Raw genomic sequence first — 23,573 nt, forward strand, 5'->3', positions numbered from 1 at the left:
GCTGTACTTTCTGTACAGCACAAAACAATGCATAAACTGAGATCCTGTCACTGCGAAATGTAGCCGGAGGTTGGTGACAGCTGCATTTCTCGTTTTACAGATTAAATTGTTTCGCGCTCCACAGCCCTCTCTGAATTCACCAATCAGTGGTCACCGCTGTTTGTCAAACGTTTGGTTACCTGGATGCCCGAGTCAACCTACTAAAATTCAGAAAATCCCGCCCCTAAATGATGATTAGCCACGAGGCGCATTGTCACGCCCAATTCTCTCATTGGCAAGACACAATTGGCTTCGCTTTGCGTCAGGCAAGTTATCGCCCGAACGCTTCCCGTTTAAGGTAGGTTGTATCGAACTGTCAGCTGTACATGACGCTTTTATTGTCAGCGGTGTGCTTCGGAAGAGAATAGTAGTCAGAGTTGGGAAAGACGGTAGGAACAGAACGTTCATTAGGTCAATGTCAAAAGACTGCCGCAGCGATGGCAGGCGGCGAGGAGCAGGACAGCACCGTCTCGGGCTGGGACTTGATGGAAGGGAAAAAACAGGGAAAAGAGTTGGGCCTGCTGGGGATGGCCGGGATAGATCTTGCAGCAACAGCTCAGGCTCATCTCATGGAGGAGGAAAGGGAAGAAACACTCCGGTTGGATTGTGCTATAAGGTAATTCCATTTTTTCTTCATGTATATGTGAGACGTTCTAGAACGTGACTATTGCTCAGAGGCAGCTTTGATGTAGAAAGTGGAGAGTGAGTGATTTAACTGTAAAGCAGTGTTTGCAGCTCAAAGATTTAAACAATGGTAATGAAGTGCCTAGAAAGTCATACTGAGAAAGAAACGGATTCCCACCACTTTTCCTATACTTTTATTTTTCCCATTATGTATTATGTGATAACCGGATACGCTTACCAGAGTACAGTACTGTTCAGTCAGTATGTTTTCTGTGAAGGCGTCAGGTGAATGAAAAAGGGCGTGTACCAGTTTGTAGGTGTTCTCTACAGTCATTGGTTTTGCTATTATTTAGTATTGTAGCTACATGTGTTAACACCTAATGTTTTTCCATATTTAAAAAGTGATTACATATCCAACGATAGAATTATGAGTGACTCTATTGAGAATTTAATAAATACTTTAAGTGTAGCGTAAATAAATGGAGCGATACCAAGTCTACATCATTATGTTAGTATCGCACGAAAAGGCGTACGTTGTGAATAAAGCAGACGTTAAAAATTAACGATCGTTCTCAATATGTTAAATACCTATGAGTTTACTGTGGGTCACGGTCCGCAGTATTTAGCGTTTTCCCTGGTTGCAAAAAGTTGAAAGCTGGTAAAGTATACAGTTGGATTTAAGGCATGTATACATTAAAGTGAAACTAGAAGGATTTATAGTTATAGAGATTATCAAATCTAAAGATTGGGTTTTCAAATAAAAACTGTTTATAGTATTCGCGCAATTTTAAAAATGTAATATTTCCATGGACCTAATAGAAGGTAAACTGTAGTACACTGTGATAAGCTGGGTAGTGTGACTTAGTGGTTATGGCAATGGCTTTTAAACTACAAAGCTTAAAATCATTTTCCACCTTCTCACAAAAACAGTGTTTGGCAGAAAATGTCAATCACCTCTGGACATAATCATTGTCTATGTTTATAGGATCATTAAAATACTTGCTTGCATGCGTTGTAACTATGATTAGGAAGTGCAACCTCAATATATTGCAGAATTGAATAATATGTTTACTGTATATTTTAAATGTGTGTACACCTTGTGATAGACTGACACCCAGTCTTCTGTTTTGCACAGGATGTTGCTGGGATACATTTTGGCTGCTGTGACCTTAAAATTAATTGTGGGGTGGTATTTCCCTCTTAGTAAGGTGGCACTGATACATAATTAAATAATTATATAATGTAAATTAATTATTTTTACAATAAAATTAAGTTATGCAAATTTAAAATTGAATTACAATAAGAAAACAAAAAATGCATACTGTGCATTTTAAATGAAGTCCTATTCACAAAAGCATGCAAACAAGTAGATATTCATTTAAAAATTTGTATCACATTTTTTTTACTTCATATAATAAGCAGGAGGTCAGAACAGTGTTGTTTACTTTGTATTATAAGCTAAGTTATTTTAATGAGGCTGAGAGTTACAGGAATGAATATACTTTGGGGGTGGAAAGTCATGTTATTGCTTAAAGGCATTATCAGATTTGTATCTCAAAACAATTTACAATGAGTTTTACACGAAAAGCACATTTTAAGGAATGTAGTTTGCTGATATCTTGGCACTCCTCAGTAGGGCTGTGAAATAATACTAAAATTAGGGTTTTTATACTTCTATTTATAACAAAGTAAATATCTGACTACATTAGAACATAGTTTAAACATTCAAAGTACTACCGCAGGTATGTTTGTATTTAATGTTCCTTTGTATGCTTCATTATTAATATTCTTGCATTTAGTCATCAGGGTTGTTCTGCAAAGCATTGTGACCCATACACTCACACTTTACAAAAATGTGATATTCTGTGCATGGACAGTGATGTGATCAAAGATAAAAGTGGAACTAGGACACTTCACATGTCTGTAATGCATGTACAAACCCCATACAAAATCACTTCTGATAACTTAAACATGTTAAATGCACTCATTACCTTAGTTTTTTGCACCTGCCCCCTCCTCCTGCAGCTCTTCACTCTGTCATGTGCCTTTCTGGTCCTTAGTTGCAAAAAGACATAAGTCAGTGCCTATCTGTCTTTTATATAAGATCGTGAGTCTGTTCGTTTTTCTCTAAAGGAGTTTGTGAATGTTCCATTGTAATCATCTTTAAGCATTTCCTTCTTATTATAATTTTTATTTGGCAACCACTTTCATTAGTAGCAACTTAAAAATGTTGGTACTAAGTAAAAAAAGAATACACAGCAAAATTTAGAAACAAATGACAAGAATTGTAGATTTATAATTTTAAAAAGAAACAGTTTGTGGAAGGTAGTTCAAGTGTGTGGAACTGCTGCATTTGATAATTTTGCAGGACGTGGTGGGGGTGATTAAAGAATAGCATACAGGCTTAAACAAAACATGAATCTTTTTCCCATTTACAGATTTAGCAAAAATATAACACATGTAACGTTAATGGCTATTTTTTATTTCTCCATTGTTTTAGGAATTGTGTCAAGCCAATAGCCTCCAGACACATGTTGGTAGAGAACTTTCCTGACACTAAAAATGCTCTTTAAAATAATTTCAATGCTGTTATAGTAATTAAAGACTTCCCATTATGTTTAATTAGAGAAAGGAAAGCAGCTTTTGTTTGCTATGATAAATGCTTAATGATTGGGGATTTCCTATTCTGTTTCCGTCTTGAACCTCGTTAGGAACAATTGGATACTTTTAGGGCACTGGAGAAATGTTTAAAATCTGCTGTTAGTACACTTGTTAACTACAAAGCAGAGTGTTGTGGTATAAATATGTCTGTTTGGTACATGATAATACACACAAACGTTATAAACATGCTGATAATGGAAGTGATGTGGAAAACTGATGCAGAATGCAGAAGTAGTGAAGCATAAGGTGTCTGGAGTAACACAATGCTGAAATTAACACAAGATTAAAAAAAAAGACTGTTCCTTTACAGTTTAATGTCAGTGTTTGCCTCCATCAATATAGATTCAAATCATATTTGAATGGTCATGTTCAATCTGAGCCCTACTCCTCAGTCTCTGGAGCTTTTAACCACAAGTTAATATTGGTGGCTGACAATTGCTAAGTTTTTCACAATGATTCCCAAACCATATTGTGTTTCATGTTTAGCACAAGGTGAGGGAGGTAGTCATTCAATATAAAGAACATTGAAATGCATACAGTAATGCTGCGCATAAGAAAACAAACAGCATAGGCAACTCCGTCTCAGTCTGCCCTAAATCCACAGTAGTAGACATTCAGTTCACTTCAAAATTGGATGCCCCAATGCCTGTTTAAACCACTAGTTTAAATAGCAGGAAAAACACTGCAATTTTATGTATCGATTGTACAGCATTTTGTGAGCACTATGACATTGTTTGCTGCTATTGTGTGTAATGTTGCCTTGATGTCTCATATTGTGTATTGTACTGTCGGATGTGTTTTGTTGTTTTTGTTCTATGCTGGCTACAACACTGAGATACTTTTTACCAACTTCGTTTCCTAAGAATAAAGTTGCATTTCAAGTTGAGTAAATTTTTTTGTTTACTAATTTATATATATAATTCACTAAGGCAAGACAACCATGAAAAGCACGCCGGAAGGGGCGTGGATTCACTAAGCCGCCGACAAGTGAGACACCTATGGTGCACACAGGAAGGAACCACGCCCACCAACTCCAAGACCATTGGATACGACAACAACTCGCAGGGCCACGCCCACCAATTAGGACGCGACGACACAGAAAAAATGGCGTCATTAATGTTCGTCTGTCGTAGAGGCCACATGCAGTGCAGGTCAGGTTAATGTCATGAACCTCTGAGCTACGTTGACTGTTCATAGAGGCATGTTTCTCGCGGAGGTGAATCGCCATATGCAGCGTGTGAAACGGTTTGCGAGGGGTATCCCATGGGATCCTTAAAACAATCCTTTAAAACTGAGGTTAAAGCACAATAAAGGAATCAGTCTTTAAAAACCAATAAGCCCTGTGCCTCTGTTTCATTACTGTCTCACCTGCTTCACCAATACGGGCCCTGCAACAGTCGAGACGCTCTGTCAGCAGCTGACCTTCTCTGTGCCTGACTGGTTCACACAGAGGCAGCGCAAGAGAAAGCAGCGCCAGAGACAGACAGAGGCACACACACAGACAGGTGGTGGGCGGCTCTCCGTGAGTTTCTCTTGCGAGCGGACACATGACCAGGCGCTGTGTATGCTTCGAGAACGAGGCTGGACCCGGCTTGCGACCGGGCACATGAGCAGGCAGTGTGTATGCTTCGAGTGCGAGGGTGGACGCGACAGGACCATCTAGGAAAAATCATGTCATGGATGTGATTCGCTGTATGCAGTGTGTAAAACAGTTTGTTTGTCGCAGATGTGAATCGCTGTATGCGGCGTGTAGAACAGTTTGCAAGGGGTGTCCCTGTGTCTTTCCAGAAGTGTTCAACGATCAATAAATAATTATGTGCCGTTTGCTATGCTGCGGGTTCACTATTGTGTTGTATTTTGCTCTCTCCAGAGTTCCATCTTTTCATTCACTTACTGTTTGTATTCTCACACTAACCTGTTTTAGACAACCGTGTCTTTCCAAAAGTGTTTACCATTCAATAAATAATTATGCATGAGATTGAGCGTGTGTCTAGGCGTGGGTAAGCCGTTGAACCCCATTCGGGCTGCAAACCGTGGAATTGCCACTAAGTGTGACTCATACGCTCCCACTGTTTTCGTCCCTACCCTTTGTACACACACCCCTCCCACATGTTGACTGTTAATAGAGACATGTTTCTCACGGAGGTGAATCGCTATATACAGCGTGTAAAAATGTTTGCGAGGGGTATCCCATGGGATCATTAAAACATTCCTTTACAACTGAGGTTAAAACACAATGAAGTGAGCAGTCTTTAAAAAAACGAGTTTTCGGTTACGACGCACGACCGCGTGCAGCATAGCAAAGTGTTACAGTACACGCTGCATACAGCAATCCGCATCCGCATCAAACATGCGTCTTCTTAGATGCTCCTGCACTTTGTACACACCCCCCTCCCACCTCGCTACGCCGCACGGACGATTGTGTGTTGGTTCATTCCGTGCATTGTTACAATGTTGCTTTTCTTGCTGATTTATTACATTACCAATTTTGCAAATGTTAAATTTTCTCCCTGTGCTTAAAAATTATTAAAAAACCGGCCTGATTATGCGGCGTATGGTACGCCACAGGTTGGCTAGTACATTTTAAAAGTGTAATTACTCTTTTAATAAAAATGTGAATTGAATCCATTTTTATTTTTTTCCCCGATATTCTTAACTTTCAAAACTGTTGGTAGTTTATCATTACTGTAGTGTGTGCAGTACTGTGTATTTTATGGAAGATGTTGATGATATGTATGTAGGAGTTGGATCTTGCTTTGTGCCCAGTGGTGGTAGTGTTTGTAACCTTGTATTGGAAAAGTGGGTTCAGAAAACAAGTGGATGGATGAAGACTGATCATATGTGTTCAAAGTCTAGTGGAAAGGCTTTCATTTACTGCAATAAATGTATCTTATGAATGCTTTTAAAAGAAATGGTGATTGAAAACAACACACATTATTGAGTAAAAATACATTATTATTCAAATAACTCTGAAAAATGTTGTGCACTATTTTGTGAAGCCTAGGTCTGCATTTTCATTTTGTTAACCAAAGCTATTGAAAGATTGTGAACATTATGACTATGAAATTTCTTTCATAGTTTGAAACATATTTTTCTCATTGTAATTTTAAGGCTAGGGGATAGTTGTGTTCTGCATTATGAAATATATGCCTAGGTGGTGTTATTCATAGGATTTAAAGTGAGCCATTCTAACAACATTTATTACAAATAGCAAATTTTATACAAGTCAATAACATGGCCTATTTGTGCAAACACCCATACTCGGACTCGGACAGAGACCAGTTTGGAATTGTCAGTTAACCTAACCTTCATGAATTTGGAGATGTAAGCATAAACCAGAGCATGTAGAAGATTCATGCAGTTGCGGGGAGAACACTCAGACTCTATATGGACAACATCAGGATGTGGGATTAAAATTCAAGAGGCTGAACCAGAGAGGTTGGCACTGCAACCCACTTGCCTTCCATGTCATGCCCCTTTAGAAATAATCCTTTACTATATCTATCTCTCTATCTGTCTCTCTCTATCTATCTCAGATCCACGAAAAACTGTGCCTGCAGTCCTAACAGAATTTCAAAAGATTTCTGGTCACAGAATGTGATACCTGCACACAGTTAGATTGGACACCTTCCCTTTTATCATTGCAGATCATTTTAAATATCTAGGGGTAAACATCACAAGTAAACATAAAGCTCATTAACAACATAATTTTGCTGTCTACTTGGAAAAACTTAAGCAAGACTTGCATAGATGGTCCACCCTTCATTTTACTTTAGCTGGAAGAATTAACATTGCCATGATGAATATCCTTCCTAAGCTTCTTTTTCTGTTTCAGAGCTTTCCAATATACATCACCAAATCATTTTTTAAGAAAATAAATGAGGTTATGATTAAATCTATTTGGAATTCCAAAACACGCATCCAAAGCACGACCCTACAAAGACTTAAGGCAGACGGTGGCATGGCTCTACCTAACTTTCAGTTTTATTACTGGGCGGCAAATACACAAACTATTAAAACCTGGACAATGACACAAATGGATGAACATATACAGGCCTGGTCCACAATAGAAATAAAATCCTGCAGCAATTCTTTATATTTCTTGCTTTGTACCCCGATAAATACAAGTTATCGCAAATATACTAATAACCCAATTGTGCTTCATTCACTCAGAATATGAAACCAATGCAGGAAGTACTTTAAGATAGAGAAGCTTTTATCTGTGGCACCTTTGCACGATAATAACCTTTTTCCTCCCTCTCAAATGTACGCAGTTTTTATTGTCTGCAAAACATTCAGTATTAAACCACTTCGAGATCTGTACACGGACAACGTCTTTGCATCCTATGAACAATTACACTCCATATTTAACCTTCCAGCAACAGATTTTTCACTACCTCCAAATTAGAAACTTTGTTAAACAAAACCTGCTCAACTTTCCTCACCTACCACTTACTTCTACTCCAGAAAAACTATTGATCAGTCTTGATGACTCGGGCAGCATTTCTCTAACATTAAAATGTTTTTATAAGTCCCTCCCTTTCAAAGATCTCAGAGTACATTTGGAAAAAGATCTCTCACTCAACATTTCAGAAAAGGAATGGAAGGCAGCAATGTACAGAATTCACTCGAGCTCCATATGTGCAAAGCATACAATTATTCAACTCAAAATAATTTATCGAGCACATCTGCCTCGTTTTAAAATTATCCAAAATTTTTCCTGGGCAAGATCCAATCTGAGAATGTTGCAGTCAAGTTCCATCCTCATTGGGTCATATTTTTGGGCCTGCACTAAATTGACATCATTTTGGACCAAAATCTTTAAATGCCTTTCAGACAGCCTGGGTGTCACAATCTCTCCTAATCCACTAACAGCTGTGTCTGCTGTACCTCCAGAGAGGCTTAAAGTGGAGAAGGACAAACAAACTGTAATTGTCTTTACTTCACTATTGGTACTTATCATAGACTTATCTTGCTCAACTGGAACTGCCTTTTTTCAGTTATTGGGTAGCCGATGTTATATACTATTTGAAATTGTGAAAAAATTAAATACTCACTTAGAGGATCTGTGTAAAACTTTTTAAAAACCTGGCTGGATCTAATTAATTACATTTTCGAATAAGCATTTAAATCGAGGAAGCGGATTCTTTTCCCCTTTTTATTTACTTACTTATCATTTCTGTTATTAAATTTTCACTATGTTGACTTGATTTGAACCTAGTTTTGTAAAATTTGACTTGCTTGCATGGCATGTTCGATTTTAATAAATTCAATAAAATGTGTTAAAAAAAAAAAAATCCTTTCTAAAAATGACATTAATACTTTTTTTTATTGGAGTTAAATAAGACGTTATTGAAAATGGACAAATCTTTAAAGAAAAAAAAAAAACAAATGCAATGCAAAACTAACCTCTGCTTGATCCTTTCACATTTTGTCCGTGCATAAGTGCATGTGAGTGTTATTTTGCCTTCAACAACAGACAATACAACAAACAGAAAGGTCAGAAATTACTGGGATTTAATTGCATTTGTTAGCAGTGCTAACTGTGCATGTCTGCTTTTGCAATATCTTTTCAAGTTCCTTGAAAGGGAAATGCACAAACTTTTTCAAATCACAAACTTTTTTGATCAGTCTTACTACAGTATATATTAAAGTCCTATATTGGGCAACTCTAAGTAAGAACAACTATGTTTTGGCAGAGTACTTTAGGCTGTTGTCAAACGGAAAACGTTTATTATAGTCGGCCGATTTGTCCAACTTTGTGTGTATATTTTCTTCCTTTTATTTAAATTCTAACAAGTGGTTAAGTCTTTGCTTTTAAGAAGCATTTTTGTTAGATAGATATATATCTTTAGGGTTGCATTGGTATTCAAACTTCTGGCCAATACCATTTTTTTGCTTGTGTTGATTCTCCATCACATCATAAACCCTTCACCATGCTTCATTATTTGCATTCAATCACTGATGTGGAATGTGGCTTTCATGGCAAATAGGGACACTCTTAAACAATATGCCAAATTCATTACTATTGGCTGAATATTTTTAACGTGAAGATGCAAGTTTGTGTTTTGTACCCCCTCTCTTCATTACAGCCCTATTTCTTGCTGGGACTTCTTAAAATCTAGATTTTAGGTTGCATCAGCAGTAATATGTATGCAAAATTCCATGAACATTGTCTTCACTGTTTTGTAGTCATGCATTTTGAAATGCTGTGTAGCCTGTATTTTAAGTTTGTTTAGTAGGTGCTTTATACATGTAAAATTTCATTAAGATGGACTTGCTGTTTTGGAATAGTGCAGTTTTTGGATTGTCCTCCTTGCCAATCAAGTTTTTCACATGTGATATTGCCTATATTTTGATTTGTATCATTAGCAATCTATATGCAAAGTCTTTTAAGCCATTTTCATGTGATTGAAATGAGGTCCTTGGTGTGTAAAATGGAGAGATAACTCCAAAAAATTCAAAAGACAGACAGAGAGGGTATTATGATATACTGGATATATAAACATACACACACACACACACACACCTTTTCATGTGTTGCTTATAATTTTGTGTTTAGGTTTGTTTTGTTGAATTTTTGCCATCTTGGCAATTGTGCTATGGAGGATGGGGTTAGAGTGGGGTTGTTTCAGTTTAGTTATCTATACAGTTTGTGTCAGTTTTATTGCAGGAGGTCTGGGAATGGGATTCCAGAGCTATTCTATATATTATATGCGGTTGTTGGTGGGCCCACGGGCCAAGCATATCCGTTTGTTTGTTAATTTGTTACCTTTACTGGTCCCCATTGCTGCTATCCTTTTTTTATTTTCTAATGGCTAATTTAACTGTCTTTTCCTGGTATGTGAGGTCACTCTCTTCCTCTTGCAAACATTTGAGTGTGTCTGATTTATTATTTTGCAAAAAGGTGGATATAGCCTGTTTGCAAAAATCCCATCCTGTGGCCAAAGACATTAAAAGGGTGGCCTCCAAGCGTTACTGTGTGGTTGCATTTTCCTCCCCTACGAAGAAAAAAACATGGAGTTTTTGGTTCTAGTTCGCCAAGCTTTGAAGCTGAAGTTTCTTGGTTCTGGAGGTGATCCATAAGGCAGGTTTTGTTATGCATTGATGGAGATCGGTGGAAGGAAGATTGCCTGTATTTCAGTATATACCCCAATTCCATATAATAATAAATTTTTTCCCTGATATTACTAATGCATCCTTTACTCCTTTGAATACAGTATATCAGCTTATTGTTCATTGACCCCCTGGTTGATAAATCACCTTCTCTGATTAAACCACGCATTTCCCCCATCTTCATGTGCACCTGCTAAACTTATTATGGATCTAAACTTTTGAAGACACCTTTAGGTTATTAAATCCCTCAGCTAAACATTCCCTTTCTTTTCCCAATGTTTCAAGCCTTTCTACGAAATAGATTACATCTTAATTTCAAAATCTTTTGCTCCTCACACAATGTCTTCTTTGTCCGAGCATTGTTGCATAAATGTACAGTTTTATCTCCCCCATCTATCCTCCAAGCCACCCCTCTGGAGCTTTAATAGTTCTCTACTTCAAAATGCAGATTTTATTGAACAAACCTCCACTAAACTTGAGGAGATTATAGCATTGAACAAAGACTCTGTTCAGGACCCTACTTATGATTGGCTGGCTAAGGGCATATCTGAACATGGCTATTGCTTTTGCATCTAATATAGCCTTTACGGTACACAGGAATATTAACGTCTGGTGAATCAGTCTCAACTGAAGGAATCAAAACCACTTTAAACTCTTTTGCAAAAAACAAAGCTCCAAGTCTTGATGGTATACAGACAGAAATATATTCTAAGTCTATTTTTTCCATAAGTATCAAGCTCACTGTTTCAAATGATTAACGTCTCTCTCTCTCTCTCTCCTCATCTAATCTACACCCCATTATAAATTCCTCCATTATATCGCTCCTCCTCAAACAGTGCAAAATCGGACACTATGCTAATAGTCAAAGTTTTGGCTCTCCAGCTCAAATCCATAATTCTGAAGAAGGTTCATTTTGACCAGACCAGTTTTGTGGCGTCTCGTTTTGCAGCTGGTAGCATGCACCTGCTTCTTCACATGTTAAGTGTGCCACCTGCGCTGTCAGCTTCAGCAACACTCTTCTCTTTTGATAGTGAAAAGGCCTTTGACAGGATGGACTGGAAATTTTTGTGGAGAGTCATCCGAAATGGGGGTTGATACTGCATTTATCAACATGTTTAAATCTATAGACTTGTCCAGTGGCTTCTGTTTTAACAAACTCAAATCTGTCATGCTCATTTCCTGTGTTTAGTGGTGCTAGGCAGGGCTATCCATTATTATCTGTGCTTTTCATTGTCTCGCTCGAGCTCTAGCTGTTGCCTGCATGCATCAGACGGTTTCACACCTATATTGGCTAATAACACAGCCCACAAGGTATCTACTGTATATATGCTGACAACATTCTGCTGTTCCAAGGAAACACCCTTTCTGACATTCCTCCCATATTAACATTATTTCATACATATGAATCCTTATTGGGCTATAAAATCAGCTGAAGCAGATCTGTACTGCTCCCTATAAATCAAGTCTGTGAAAAGCTAAATTTTCCTTCCTTAATTCCAGTTGTTAACTCTTTCAAATACTAAGGAACCACCATTACTCTTTCCTTACTGATATTGTACAGGCAAACTTCCAAACTGTGTTTAATGAAGTAAAACAATCAATGCATTCTCTCTCCTTCCATAATCGTTTGGCAATCATTAAAATGAATATTGTTCCCCTTTTAAACTTTGTCAGCTCAAATATCCCTCTTCCCCCACCATCCTCTTTTTGGATCCAAGTCAGATCAGCCATCATCTCCTTTCTATGGAGAGACAGAAGACCTGCTATGAAGTGCTTCTTTTTGATTAGATCTAGTACGGGTGGTGGTATCTCCCTTCTGGGTTTTGAAATGTATCATTGGGCATATGCTCTTCACCTGCTACCCCTATTGCTGAACCTCCCACTTTACCCCCCATCCTGGCTACTTATAGAAACAAATCTTGCATCCCCAACCCCGCCCAATAACACTGATCATTTATTGGATTTAAAACAAAAAAGGAAGAAGATTAATATAATCCTGTCATAAATCGTTTTGCATGTTTGTCACAAAGTGGAAAAGCACCTTGGCCACATACTGCGCTGGCACTCCTTTACACCAATGTTTCACAACAGCTCTCTCAACATTAGTGGGCGACCCATCTCTTTCCCACTTTGGGGTTCAAGTGGTATCAGTACACTTTGTGATTTGTTTGATGGAGCTGAGCTCGCCTCTTTTCAGTCTCTGAAAGACAAATTTCTCCTTCCTCATTTTTTTATGTTTACAGGTTAAATCTGTTCTCGGAACGTGTGGATTAAGTTTTTCTGCCCACATTCCCAAACACCCATTATTTGATTACTTTTTCTCACCCTCATGTTCCACTAAACGCATTTCTGTTCTGTATGATGAACTTCGTGATGCCATAACCACATCTATCCCAGTCACTCAAAAATGGACCAAAGATCTTTCCTTATTAATGCCATTGTGTTGGAATACTATTTTTTAAAAACATTAAAAATTCTTCTATAAGCTCTAACCACCAACACATCCAATATAAAATTGTCTATAGATATTATTATTACGCTAGGAACCATTTCCTGGTGGGCTTAGCCCCTGATTCAATCTGCCATCATTGTGCCCTTAATGAACAGGGCACCTTTCTCTCCACAACCTGGAAATGTCCAGCTGTTGCTGTTTTTTTGGGCTTCAATTGCTAAGGCCTTCTCCACCATATTTTTGATCTGTATTCCTTGCTCTCCTTCTACTCTACTTCTGTTAGATTTCCCTACTCTCTCTCTCTCTCTCTCTCTCTCTCTCTCTCTCTCCCAAGACACCCAGTGCATTATTTCATTGGACACAATAGCAGCGAAAGTTATAATAGTCTCCCAACGGAAGAATCATGTATATGTCACTTTCTCAGTCTAGAAGTCTGTGTTATTTGTTTTTTTTTTCTTTTCTCAAACGCAGTATATCGAACTGTCAGCTACGTGGATTAACAGGGAACCTGCACATACTATTAGTAAATTGAAAAATTAATATTTTCCTGATCAAGTTATGGCTGACTGCAAGCCCTCAATTTCAATCTGAAACTTTTCTATTAGACTTTTTCTTTAACCAGCTGTGTTGGTCCTGTCAGTGACCTTGTGTACCATCAGTCCTAATTTAGTATCCACTTTCTTAAGTAGCTCCAGCTTGGGATGGGTGCTGGGTGGTCGCCAGTGGAGGGTTTTTTCTTCAAAATTTGAATCTGAAAATATCTTCCCTTTTTTTGCTGCTTTACTATTTGTTTGACGTCAATAAAAAAAAAAAAATTGATTACAAAAAAAAAAAAAGATTATGGTGTACACGCAAACAGGACCAGAATCATGGAGAATGTCACTGATGTAGTCCAGTGCAAGGCCATTTAAAGCTTTATAAATTAATAATAGTTTTATATTCAATCCCATAAGACAACGGGAGCCAATGGAGGCGAAGCAGTACCAGGAGAAGGTGGGAGTGGAGGATGCCATCATCTATATGCTACACCGATCCCTCTCCCACTTGGACAGAGGCAGTTGTGCTGTAAGAATTATGTTTTTGGACTTCTCTATCACCTTCAAGCAGCAATGAACCTCTGCTCCTTGGGGACAAGCTGACAGAGATGGGAGTAGATTCACACCTAGTGGCATGGATCGTGGACTATCTTACAGACAGACCTCAGTATGTGCGTCTGGGAACTGCAGGTCTGACATTGTGGTCAGCAGCACAGGAGTGCTGCAGGGGACTGTACTTTCTCCGGTCCTGTTCAGCCTATATACATCAGACTTCCAATACGATTTGGAGTCCTGCCGCGTGCAAAAGTTCGCTGACGACACTGCTATTGTGGGCTGCATCAGGAGTGGGCAGGAGGAGTATAGGAAGCTAATCAAAGACTGTTAAATGGTGCGACTCAAACCACTTACACCTGAACACCAGCAAGACCAAGGATCTGGTGGTGGATTTTAGGAGGCCCAGGCCCCTCATGGATCCCATGATCATCGGAGGAGACTGTGTGCAGAGGGTACAGACCTATAAATACCTGGGAGTGCAGCTGGATGATAAATTGGACTGGACTGCCAATACTGATGCTCTGTGTAAGAAAGGTCAGAGCCGACTATACTTAGAAGGTTGGCATCATTCAACATCTGCAATAAGATGCTGCAGATGTTCTACCAGACGGTTGTCGTGAGTGTCCTCTTCTACGCGGTGGTATGCTGGGGAGGCAGTATAAAGGACGACTCACACCTGAACAAACTTGTTAGGAAGGCAGGCTCTATTGTAGGAATGAAGCTGGACAGTTTAACATCTGTGGCAGAGCGACAGGCGCTAAGCAAGCGCCTGTCAATCATGGAGAATTCACTGCATCCACTGAACAGTGCCATCTTCAGGCAGAGGAGTAGCTTCAGTGATAGACTGCTGTCACTGTCCTGCTCCACTGACAGACTGAGGAGATTGTTTCACCCCCACACTATGCGACTCTTCAATTCCACCTGGGGGGGGGGTTAAACGCTAACATTATTCAAAGTAATTGTCTGTTTTTACATGCATTTTTATTACTCTTTAATATTGTTTTTTGTATCGGTATGCTGCTGCTGCTGGATTATGTGAATTTCCCCTTGGGATTAATAAAGTATCTATCTATCTAGAAATGTCACCTGCCAGTAGGGAGTTACAATTGTTGATGCGGGATGTGATAAAAGCATGGACAAATTTCTCAGCTTTAGAAAAGAAGAATGAGCGAACATGGGATATGTTGTGGAGGTGAAAGTAAGAAGGTTTTTTGATATGGTTTATGTAGGCAGAGTAAGAAAGGGAGGACGCAAAAATGACATTAAGAGTCCTTGCATCAGAAGAAGGTCTGATTAAATCACCATCAGGAGTGGCTGAGAAAGAGCATATTTTCTTTAGTTGTGCTTTAGTATCAATTTGTAGGAGTTCAGTTTTGTTGCAATTTAATTTTAAAGAGTTCTTCATCCAGGTTTTAATTTCACTGAAGCAAGTTGTGAGCTGAGAAAGCCCTAATGAAGTTTCACTTTTAATATTGAAATAGAGTTGAGCATCATCTGCATAAAAATGATAACCCAGTCCATAGCTATGAATTATCTGACCAAGAGGACGGATATAGATACCAAAGAGCAGAGGGTCAAGGACAGAGCCCTGAGGTGCCCCTTGTGTGACTGGCACTGAGCTGGGCCCACTGTTGCCAAGACAAACAAACTCTTGCCTGTCAGTCAAATAGGACTTAAACCACTACAAGGCCGTGCCAGAAATACCCAGCATGTTATCCATTCTGAACCGCCGAATGTCCTGTCTGACAGTGTCGAATGTTGCACCAAGATCTAACTGAAATAATATGTTGGTTTGTCCAGAGTCTTCTACCATAAGCTAATTGTTACCCAAAGCAGAGCAGTTTCACAGCTGGGCTGCACCCAGAAATCAGACTGAAAGGGTTCCATCAAATTATTAGAAGTTAAGTATTTGGTGAGTTGGGAGGCTACAACACGCTGAAGAACTTTTGACAGGAAAGGTAAGTGAGAGATGGGCTGAAAACGTAGACTCTTAACATTGGGTATACAGAAGCGATTTTAAGAGTGGCTGGCACAAAGTCAGTGTCAAGGGATGTATTTATTATCATTGTAGAAGTTGGGATTATGGCATGAAGGCAGGATTTAAGAAGTGTGGTGTGGATGGGTTCCAGTACACGAATGGTTGGCCTCATCTTACAAAGCAGGTCATTAACAAATGCTGATGTGACTGGTAAAAATTTAGAAAAGGAGCTGAATTGAGTGAGAAGACAGGGAAAGCTATAAATGGTTATCATGACCACTTTTCATTATTCTGCCATAATATTTGTTCTTGGCTGCCGAAAGTGCATCCCTCTAAGCCCTTTGAAGGCCGGAGAAAGCCTGGATGTGCACGGTGAGGCTAGTTTTATGTGACATTCAGCTGCTTCCTGGATCATTACACTGAACTGTACCATGGAGCTGAGCGCTTAAAGGAAATCTTTGTATGCTTTAAAGGAGCTGTTTTCTCTAGTGCTGAACGAAGGGCTGTATTATAGTAGTCAACAAGGTTATCTGTTGTTGATGGAATAGGTGAAGACAGAAAAGGGTCAGCAATAGAACTGGAAAAAACGGAGGGACCAATATTTTTAAGGTTTCTGAAAGAAATTTGACATAGAGGTAATGAGACAGTGAAAAGTACTGCTTTATAATCGGGGAGTCTCAAGTCATTGCTGTAAGTGTTACCTACAGATAAGCCAGATGTACAGATCAAGTCCAATATACTGGATGACCACCAGAGTGAGTTGGAAAATCAACATGTTGCACCAAGTCAAAACAGTCCAATAAGGATAGGAATTAGTTTCTCAGCTTATACAGTTGTGCTTGAAAGTTTGTGAACCCTTTAGAATTTTCTGCATAAATATGACCTAAAACATCATTACATCTTCACTGAAGTCCTAGAAGTAGATACAGAGAAACCAGTTAAACAAATGAGACAAAAATATTCTACTTGGTCATTTATTTATTGAGGAAAATGATCGAATGTTACATATTTGTGAGTGGCAAAAGTATGTGAACCTCTAGGATTAGCAGTTAGTTTGAAGGTCAGATGTCAGGTGTTTTCAATCAATGGGATGACAATCAGGTGTGAGTGGGAACCCTGTGTTATTTAAAGAACAGGGATCTTTCAAAGTCTGCTCTTCACAACACATGTCTGTGGAAGTGTATCATGGCACGAACAAAGTAGATTTCTGAGGACCTCAGAAAAAGAGTTGTTGATGCTCATCAGGCTGGGAAAGGTTACAAAACCATCTCTAAAGAGTTTGGACTCCACCAATCCACAGTCAGACAGATTGTGTACAAATGGAGGAAATTCAAGACCATTGTTACCCTCCCCAGGTTGGTCGAACAACAAAGATCACTCCAAGAGCAAGGCGTGTAATAGTCGGGTCACAAAGGACCCCAGAGTAACTTCTAAGCAACTGAAGGTCTCTCTCACATTGGCTAATGTTCATGAGTCCACCATCAGGAGAACACTGAACAACAATGCTGTGCATGGCAGGGTTGCAAGGAAAAAGCCACTGCTCTCCAAAAAAACATTGCTGCTCGTCTGCAGTTTGCTAAAGATCACGTGGACAGACCAGAAGGCTATTGGAAGAATGTTTTGTGGACGGATGAGACCAAAATAGAACTTTTTGGTTTAAATGAAAAGCATTATGTTTGGAGAAAGGAAAACACTGCATTCCAGCATAAGAACCGTATCCCATCTGTGAAACATGGTGGTGGTAGTATCATGGTTTGGGCCTGTTTTGCTGCATCTGGGCCAGGACGGCTTGCCTTCGTTGATGGAACAATGAATTCTGAATTATATCAGAGAATTCTAAATGAAAATGTCAGAACATCTGTCCATGAACTGAATCTCAAGAGAAGATCATGCAGCAAGACAATGACCCTAAGCACACAAGTCGTTCTACCAAAGAATGGTTAAAGAAGAATAAAGTTAATGTTTTGGAATGGCCAAGTCAAAGTCCTGACCTTAATCCAATCGAAATGTTGTGGAAGGACCTGAAGCGAGCAGTTAATGTGAGGAAACCCACCAACATCTCAGAGTTGAAGCCGTTCTGTAAGGAGGAATGGGCTAAAATTCCTCCAAGCCGGTGTGCAGAAATGATCAAAAGTTACCGGAAATGTTTAGTTGCAGTTATTGCTGTAAAGGGGGGTAACGCCAGATACTGAAAGCAAAGGTTCACATACTTTTGCCACTCACAAATATGTAATATTCGATCATTTTCTTTAATAAATAAATGACCAAGTATAATATTTTTGTCTCATTTGTTTAACTGGTTTCTCTTTATCTACTTTTAGGACTTGAGTGAAAATCTGATGTTTTAGGTCATATTTATGCAGAAATATAGAAAATTCTAAAGGGTTCACAAACTTTCAAGCACAACTGTATATAGTAATGTCAATATGGATGTTGAATTTGCCAAGAAGAATGAGTCCCTGCAAAAGGGAACTTAAGTGGGCTAATAATTCAGTCAGATTAGATAAAAAAAAAAAAATGCATTTTATATTGGAAGACGATAGAGAACAATGAGTAAGACAGGACCTGATTTTTTTTTTTTTATTAGTTTAAGAGCCACTCTAAAGACAATGGGCAGTTAAATTGGGATTCTTTTGATGTTTAGCTCTGTTCTAACAATTATTGTGACTCCTCCACCTTGTCTTGAGCTGGAAAATTCTGCAAAGTAAATGTGTCTAGATCAGTGATGGCGAACCATTTAGAAACCAAGTGCCCAAACTGCAATCCAAAACCCACTTATTTATCGCAAAGTGCCAACATGGCAATTTAACCTGAATACCACCTAAAACTGAACACCAGCATAACCAAGGAGCTGGTGGTGGATTTTAGGAGGCCCAGGCCCCTCATGGACCCCGTGATCATCAGAGGTGAGTGTGTGCAGAGGGTACAGACCTATAAATACCTGGGCGTGCAGATGGATGATAAATTGGACTGAACTGCCAATACTGATGCTCTGTCTGTCTATCTATCTACTGAGCTTTTAGTTTAGAAAAGCAACTCATACATTAACATCTTTTGTCTTAAAAGAAAAACATAATAACAGAGCTTTCAATGATACAAACAACTTTTTGTTGAAAGGTTAAAGTTTGCATTCGGTATGCTTTTGAACAATTAATGTGCTTTTTGCTGTTGTATGCATGCTGATAATTTGTCTAACCTTGGCTCATACTTTGTAAGTTTGAGAGCAACACATGCAGCACTCAGGTCATCTGTTAGTCTGTTTCTGGTGTCAGATTTGATTTAATTCAAAGCTGAAAACAGCTGCGCACCAGCATAAGATGTTCCAAACAAAGTAAGGAAAGCAATCTCAAGTGCCTTCATTGACTTAAGATTATTTGGCAGAGAATTCCACACTTTAAGGATTTCATTTTCATAACTAACTGTGCTGTCCTTTGTCATCCCTTCGATCCTCTCAAGTGTTTCACGCAGGTCTTCCCTATTAAGCTCCGCCCCAAAGCTTCCATTATATATTACGGGGTCGTGGATCAGGTGTGGCGATTAGCAACTCCCGGCAATAATTACAGATGCGGATGACTCCTCACCTGTGCGCTTAAGTGAGGACTGCCCGCATCACAAAGCTCCCGGAAACCGCTCCGGCCACTCTACCATAACCCTTTGCCGCGAGTGCGGCAATTATCTGTTAAAACTGGCCTTTTCAATTTTGAGCTGTGGACCTGCTATACCACATCCCCTCCAACCCCACCACGGGAATCACAGACTCAAAAGGCTTCAGTCCGTGCCGCACCCTCAAGCAGCATGTGTGCCGCCCGCCTTACCCCAGACAGGAGAGGAAGGACGCGCTCCCATTGGGCTGCTGGGCAGAGGGGCGGGTGATGTGAGAAAAGACCTCCGGCGCGCGTGAAGAGGGGGATCGGTGAGGGGAGCAGCCCAGACCCGCATTCTTCTGGCTTTATAGTAACAAACTCTGTGCTCGGGCGACAGCGCGCGTGCCCACTGAGAGGGCTCTGAGTGCCCCCTTTGGCACGCGTGCCATAGGTTCGCCACCACTGGTCTAGATGATGTTGACTTCGTGAGAGACATAAAATCATTTGATTTATACTCTTTTAGACATAGCATGTCAAAGTTGGAGTCTGTAATGAAATCAGACAGTACCAGTGCTTTGCCAGTAAGAGATCGTCAGTTAAACAATGCAGTATTAGCTGAAGAGGGCTCATTGTGCACAAATTCATGCTCAGAGTTTTAACAAACTGCAAATTTGGCACACTGACACTCCTATTTTCAAAGCCATGAATAGGATGGCATATTGCTGGACAAATGGTGTCATTGGACTTTTTGTTCACAGCCCAGCGTTGGCGACGACTTGACCCATAATGTATATATTTCTGGTGTTGCACAATGCCAGTGTCTTTTAGTGAATTCCACTCTGACCATTTGCTGTGGCCAAACTGTTTAATATGAAGGAGTTTGTCATGAGAGTATTTTATCATAGTACAGAGCAATATTTATCTTATTAGAGCAGTGAAACAGCACAGTACAGTGGAGAAGGTGAGACGAGTGGGGTGGCGCCGATGAGCAGTGATAGCAAGCAGCAGAAGTAGCATAGTAGAAAATATTACAAGATGCACATGACGATACTAGAATTTGGAGGTTTTAATATACTGCTACATACATATAATGCTGGGTATTACAGGCGTGATCGCCCCAGAGCTGCAAGCCAGGTGAATGTAAAATCAGATCATTTGTCAGTCATTAAGCACGTATAGAAAGAATCGAGAGCAATCCAGTATATCCATTATAATCAAGAAGACAGACCCTCCCCAGCTCCTAGATCACCACAGTGCAAAGAAGTGCTCATACGACTCCTGTGTACTACAGAAAGATTCAGTTGTCCCCAAGGCTGCCAACTCAGGCAAGACAAAGTCAATAAAGTCTATAAAATAAATCATAAATACAGTTTGAGCCAGATGCATCCATGAACTATACGTACAATAAAAAAGTGAAAGAATCGCAAAATGTGCAAGTTGAATGCAAATTTTAGGGAAAAATGTTGTTAACAGGGAGGATCGGTAGCAACATGCATGCGCCAGTGCTCCCTACCCTGGATGAGGATTTTGTTAAAATGGAGTTCTTAGAAAAGGAGTGAAAGGTAGCCATGCACAAAATACACTCTAGCTCCATATGCAGAAAGCATTCAATCATTCAACTTAAAATCTTTCATCGAGCACATTTATCTCCATTAAAACTGTCCACAATGTATCCAGGCCAGGATTCACCCTGTTGCAATCAAGCTCCAGCCTCAATGGGTCACATGTTTTGGGCATGCACCAAATTAACATCATTCTTGACAAAAATCTTTGAATGCCTATCAGACAGCCTTGGTGTCGCAAACACCCCCGGATGGCCTTACAGAGGAGGACAGATTGATAGTAATTACCTTAAACACACTACTAGCATGCAGACTTAGCTTGCTCAGCTACTATTACTTGGAGGATCTGTTAAAAAAATTTTTTTTAAATATGGAAAGATGTAATTGATAAAACTTTACAATATGCTTTTATATCAGGGGAAAAGGATATTCTCCTTTCTTTGTTTTTAAAGATTTCTTTGGTTTTTAAAGATTTTTCTCTCTCTCTCTCTCTCTCTCTCTCTCTCTGAAGTGGGGGTTGAATTCAGGTTACGTTTTACGTGATTGATTGTATGTGATATTTTCTTTGTTGTAAAAGTAAGCCTCGATTGTATGGGATGTTATTTCATTATAAAAAAAAAAAAAATATGACCTGAATTTCTTAGTTTCCTTTTGCATGTGCAGATCTACAAATTTTGTGTTTTTACTTTTAAATGTTTTTACACTAGGTTTCAGCACACAATCAACTTTTTTTTTTTTTTAATATACATACCAGGAGAATTTAATCTAGTATACTGGATCAATTGGTATATCTCTCACGCCTGACTCCTGTCTAAAGTTAAATGTCATATTCAAGATAAAACATAATGGCCCCGCCTCATAATGTATTTTGTCTTCAGTGAGAAATCACTTAAGGTCTCGCCTATCTCTGTTTCAAATCCTCAAACTGACAGGCTCCCAGGAAACCTTGGGGTCTTCGAGTCAGTAAGCTGCAGTTTATCAAATTGTTCTTAAGAAAAATTCCTTAAGCCAAAAGACTAATTGGGCTGCTAAATACGAAGGTGTATTTTGGACAACAGCTGGCTCTCTATTAGCCTCGCTTGATTCAGCCCTAATATTTTCCCAAAAGTCTTAGCAATCATTGAGATGTTTCTTAGCAAAATTGAGACGAGCCCTAATGTTCTTTCTGCTTAACAGTGGTTTGTGTCTTGGAAATCTGCCATGCAGGCTGTTTTTGCCCAGTCTCTTTCTTATGGTGGAGTCATGAACACTGACCTTAATTGAGGCAAGTGAGGCCTACAGTTCTTTAGATGTTGTCCTGGGGTCTTTTGTGACCTCTCGGATGAGTCATCTCTGTGCTCTTGGGGTAATTTTAGTCGGCCGGCCACTCCTGGGAAGGTTCACCACTGTTCCATGTTTTTGCCATTTGTGGATAATGGCTCTCACTGTGGTTCGCTGGAGTCCCAAAGCTTTAGAAATGGCTTTATAACCTTTACCAGACTGATAGATCTCAATTACTTCTGTTCACATTTGTTCCTGAATTTCTTTGGATCTTGGCATGATGTCTAGCTTTTGAGGTGCTTTTGGTCTACTTCTCTGTGTCAGGCAGCTCCTATTTAAGTGATTTCTTGATTGAACCAGGTGTGGCAGTAATCAGGCCTGGGGGTGGCTACGGAAATTGAACTCGGGTATGATACACCACAGTTAGGTTATTTTTTAACAAGGGGCAATTACTTTTTCACTCAGGGCCATGTAGGTTTGGATTTTTTTTCTTCCTAAATAATAAAAACCATCATTTAAAAACTGCATTTTGTGTTTACTTGTGTTATATTTGACTAATGGTTAAATGTGTTTGATGATCAGAAACATTTTGTGTGACAAACATGCAAAAGAATAAGAAATCAGGAAGGGGGCAAATAGTTTTTCACACCACTGTATGTTCTTATAAAGGTCTAACCTGATATCATCTGTAAGGCTTTCTCAACCGTGGCTGCAGCCTAGAGCTTTAGTTTTTGTTTTAAATTAATAAAGCTATTTCAGAAGAATAAGGAACAAAGGATTACAATAAAAATAACATTCAACTTGCTGACTTGCAGGCATATGACTTTGCTTCCATCAATAGATAAAATGGTACTTCATGCATCGTGACCTGTAGTAGTTGTCTCACAACCTCAAATACAGGAGCATTAAAGTGTAAATACAAAACAACTAAAAAGGATTTTATAATAAAATCTAAATAAATAATATGGGGGAAAGCAAATTAAAACAAATGTCGGGAAGTAATAAGCCCCTCTGACCCCTAGGGCCTAACTAAACACCAGTAATCTATGGCTACTCGGTTACATGTTTCACCTGCTCACCTTCCAATACTTTGGTTTTTCCTCCGTCTCTCTGTCCAGCTGAGCTATTGTTCATAGCGGCCTCTCAACTTTAAGCTCCCTGGGCAGTGGAAGCAAGGCCCTTTTGTACTGTGTCCTTACCATCTTC

General features: G+C 39.3%; 1 protein-coding gene across 2 annotated transcripts in view; it reads left to right on the forward strand.

Annotated features, from left to right (window-relative positions):
* Positions 1-327: 327 nt before the first annotated feature.
* Positions 328-23,573, forward strand: part of scaper (S-phase cyclin A-associated protein in the ER) — a 641,491-nt gene continuing 618,245 nt past the window's right edge. For both annotated transcript variants that reach the window (XM_039773420.1, XM_039773421.1), the window contains exon 1: positions 328-655. In XM_039773420.1, the coding sequence (XP_039629354.1) occupies positions 455-655 (201 nt within the window). In that variant the 5' untranslated portion in view covers positions 328-454. The remainder of the gene's footprint in view (positions 656-23,573) is intronic.

This window comes from Polypterus senegalus, chromosome 12 (genome assembly GCF_016835505.1).
Source record: "Polypterus senegalus isolate Bchr_013 chromosome 12, ASM1683550v1, whole genome shotgun sequence".
Taxonomy (NCBI): Eukaryota; Metazoa; Chordata; class Cladistia; order Polypteriformes; family Polypteridae; genus Polypterus; species Polypterus senegalus.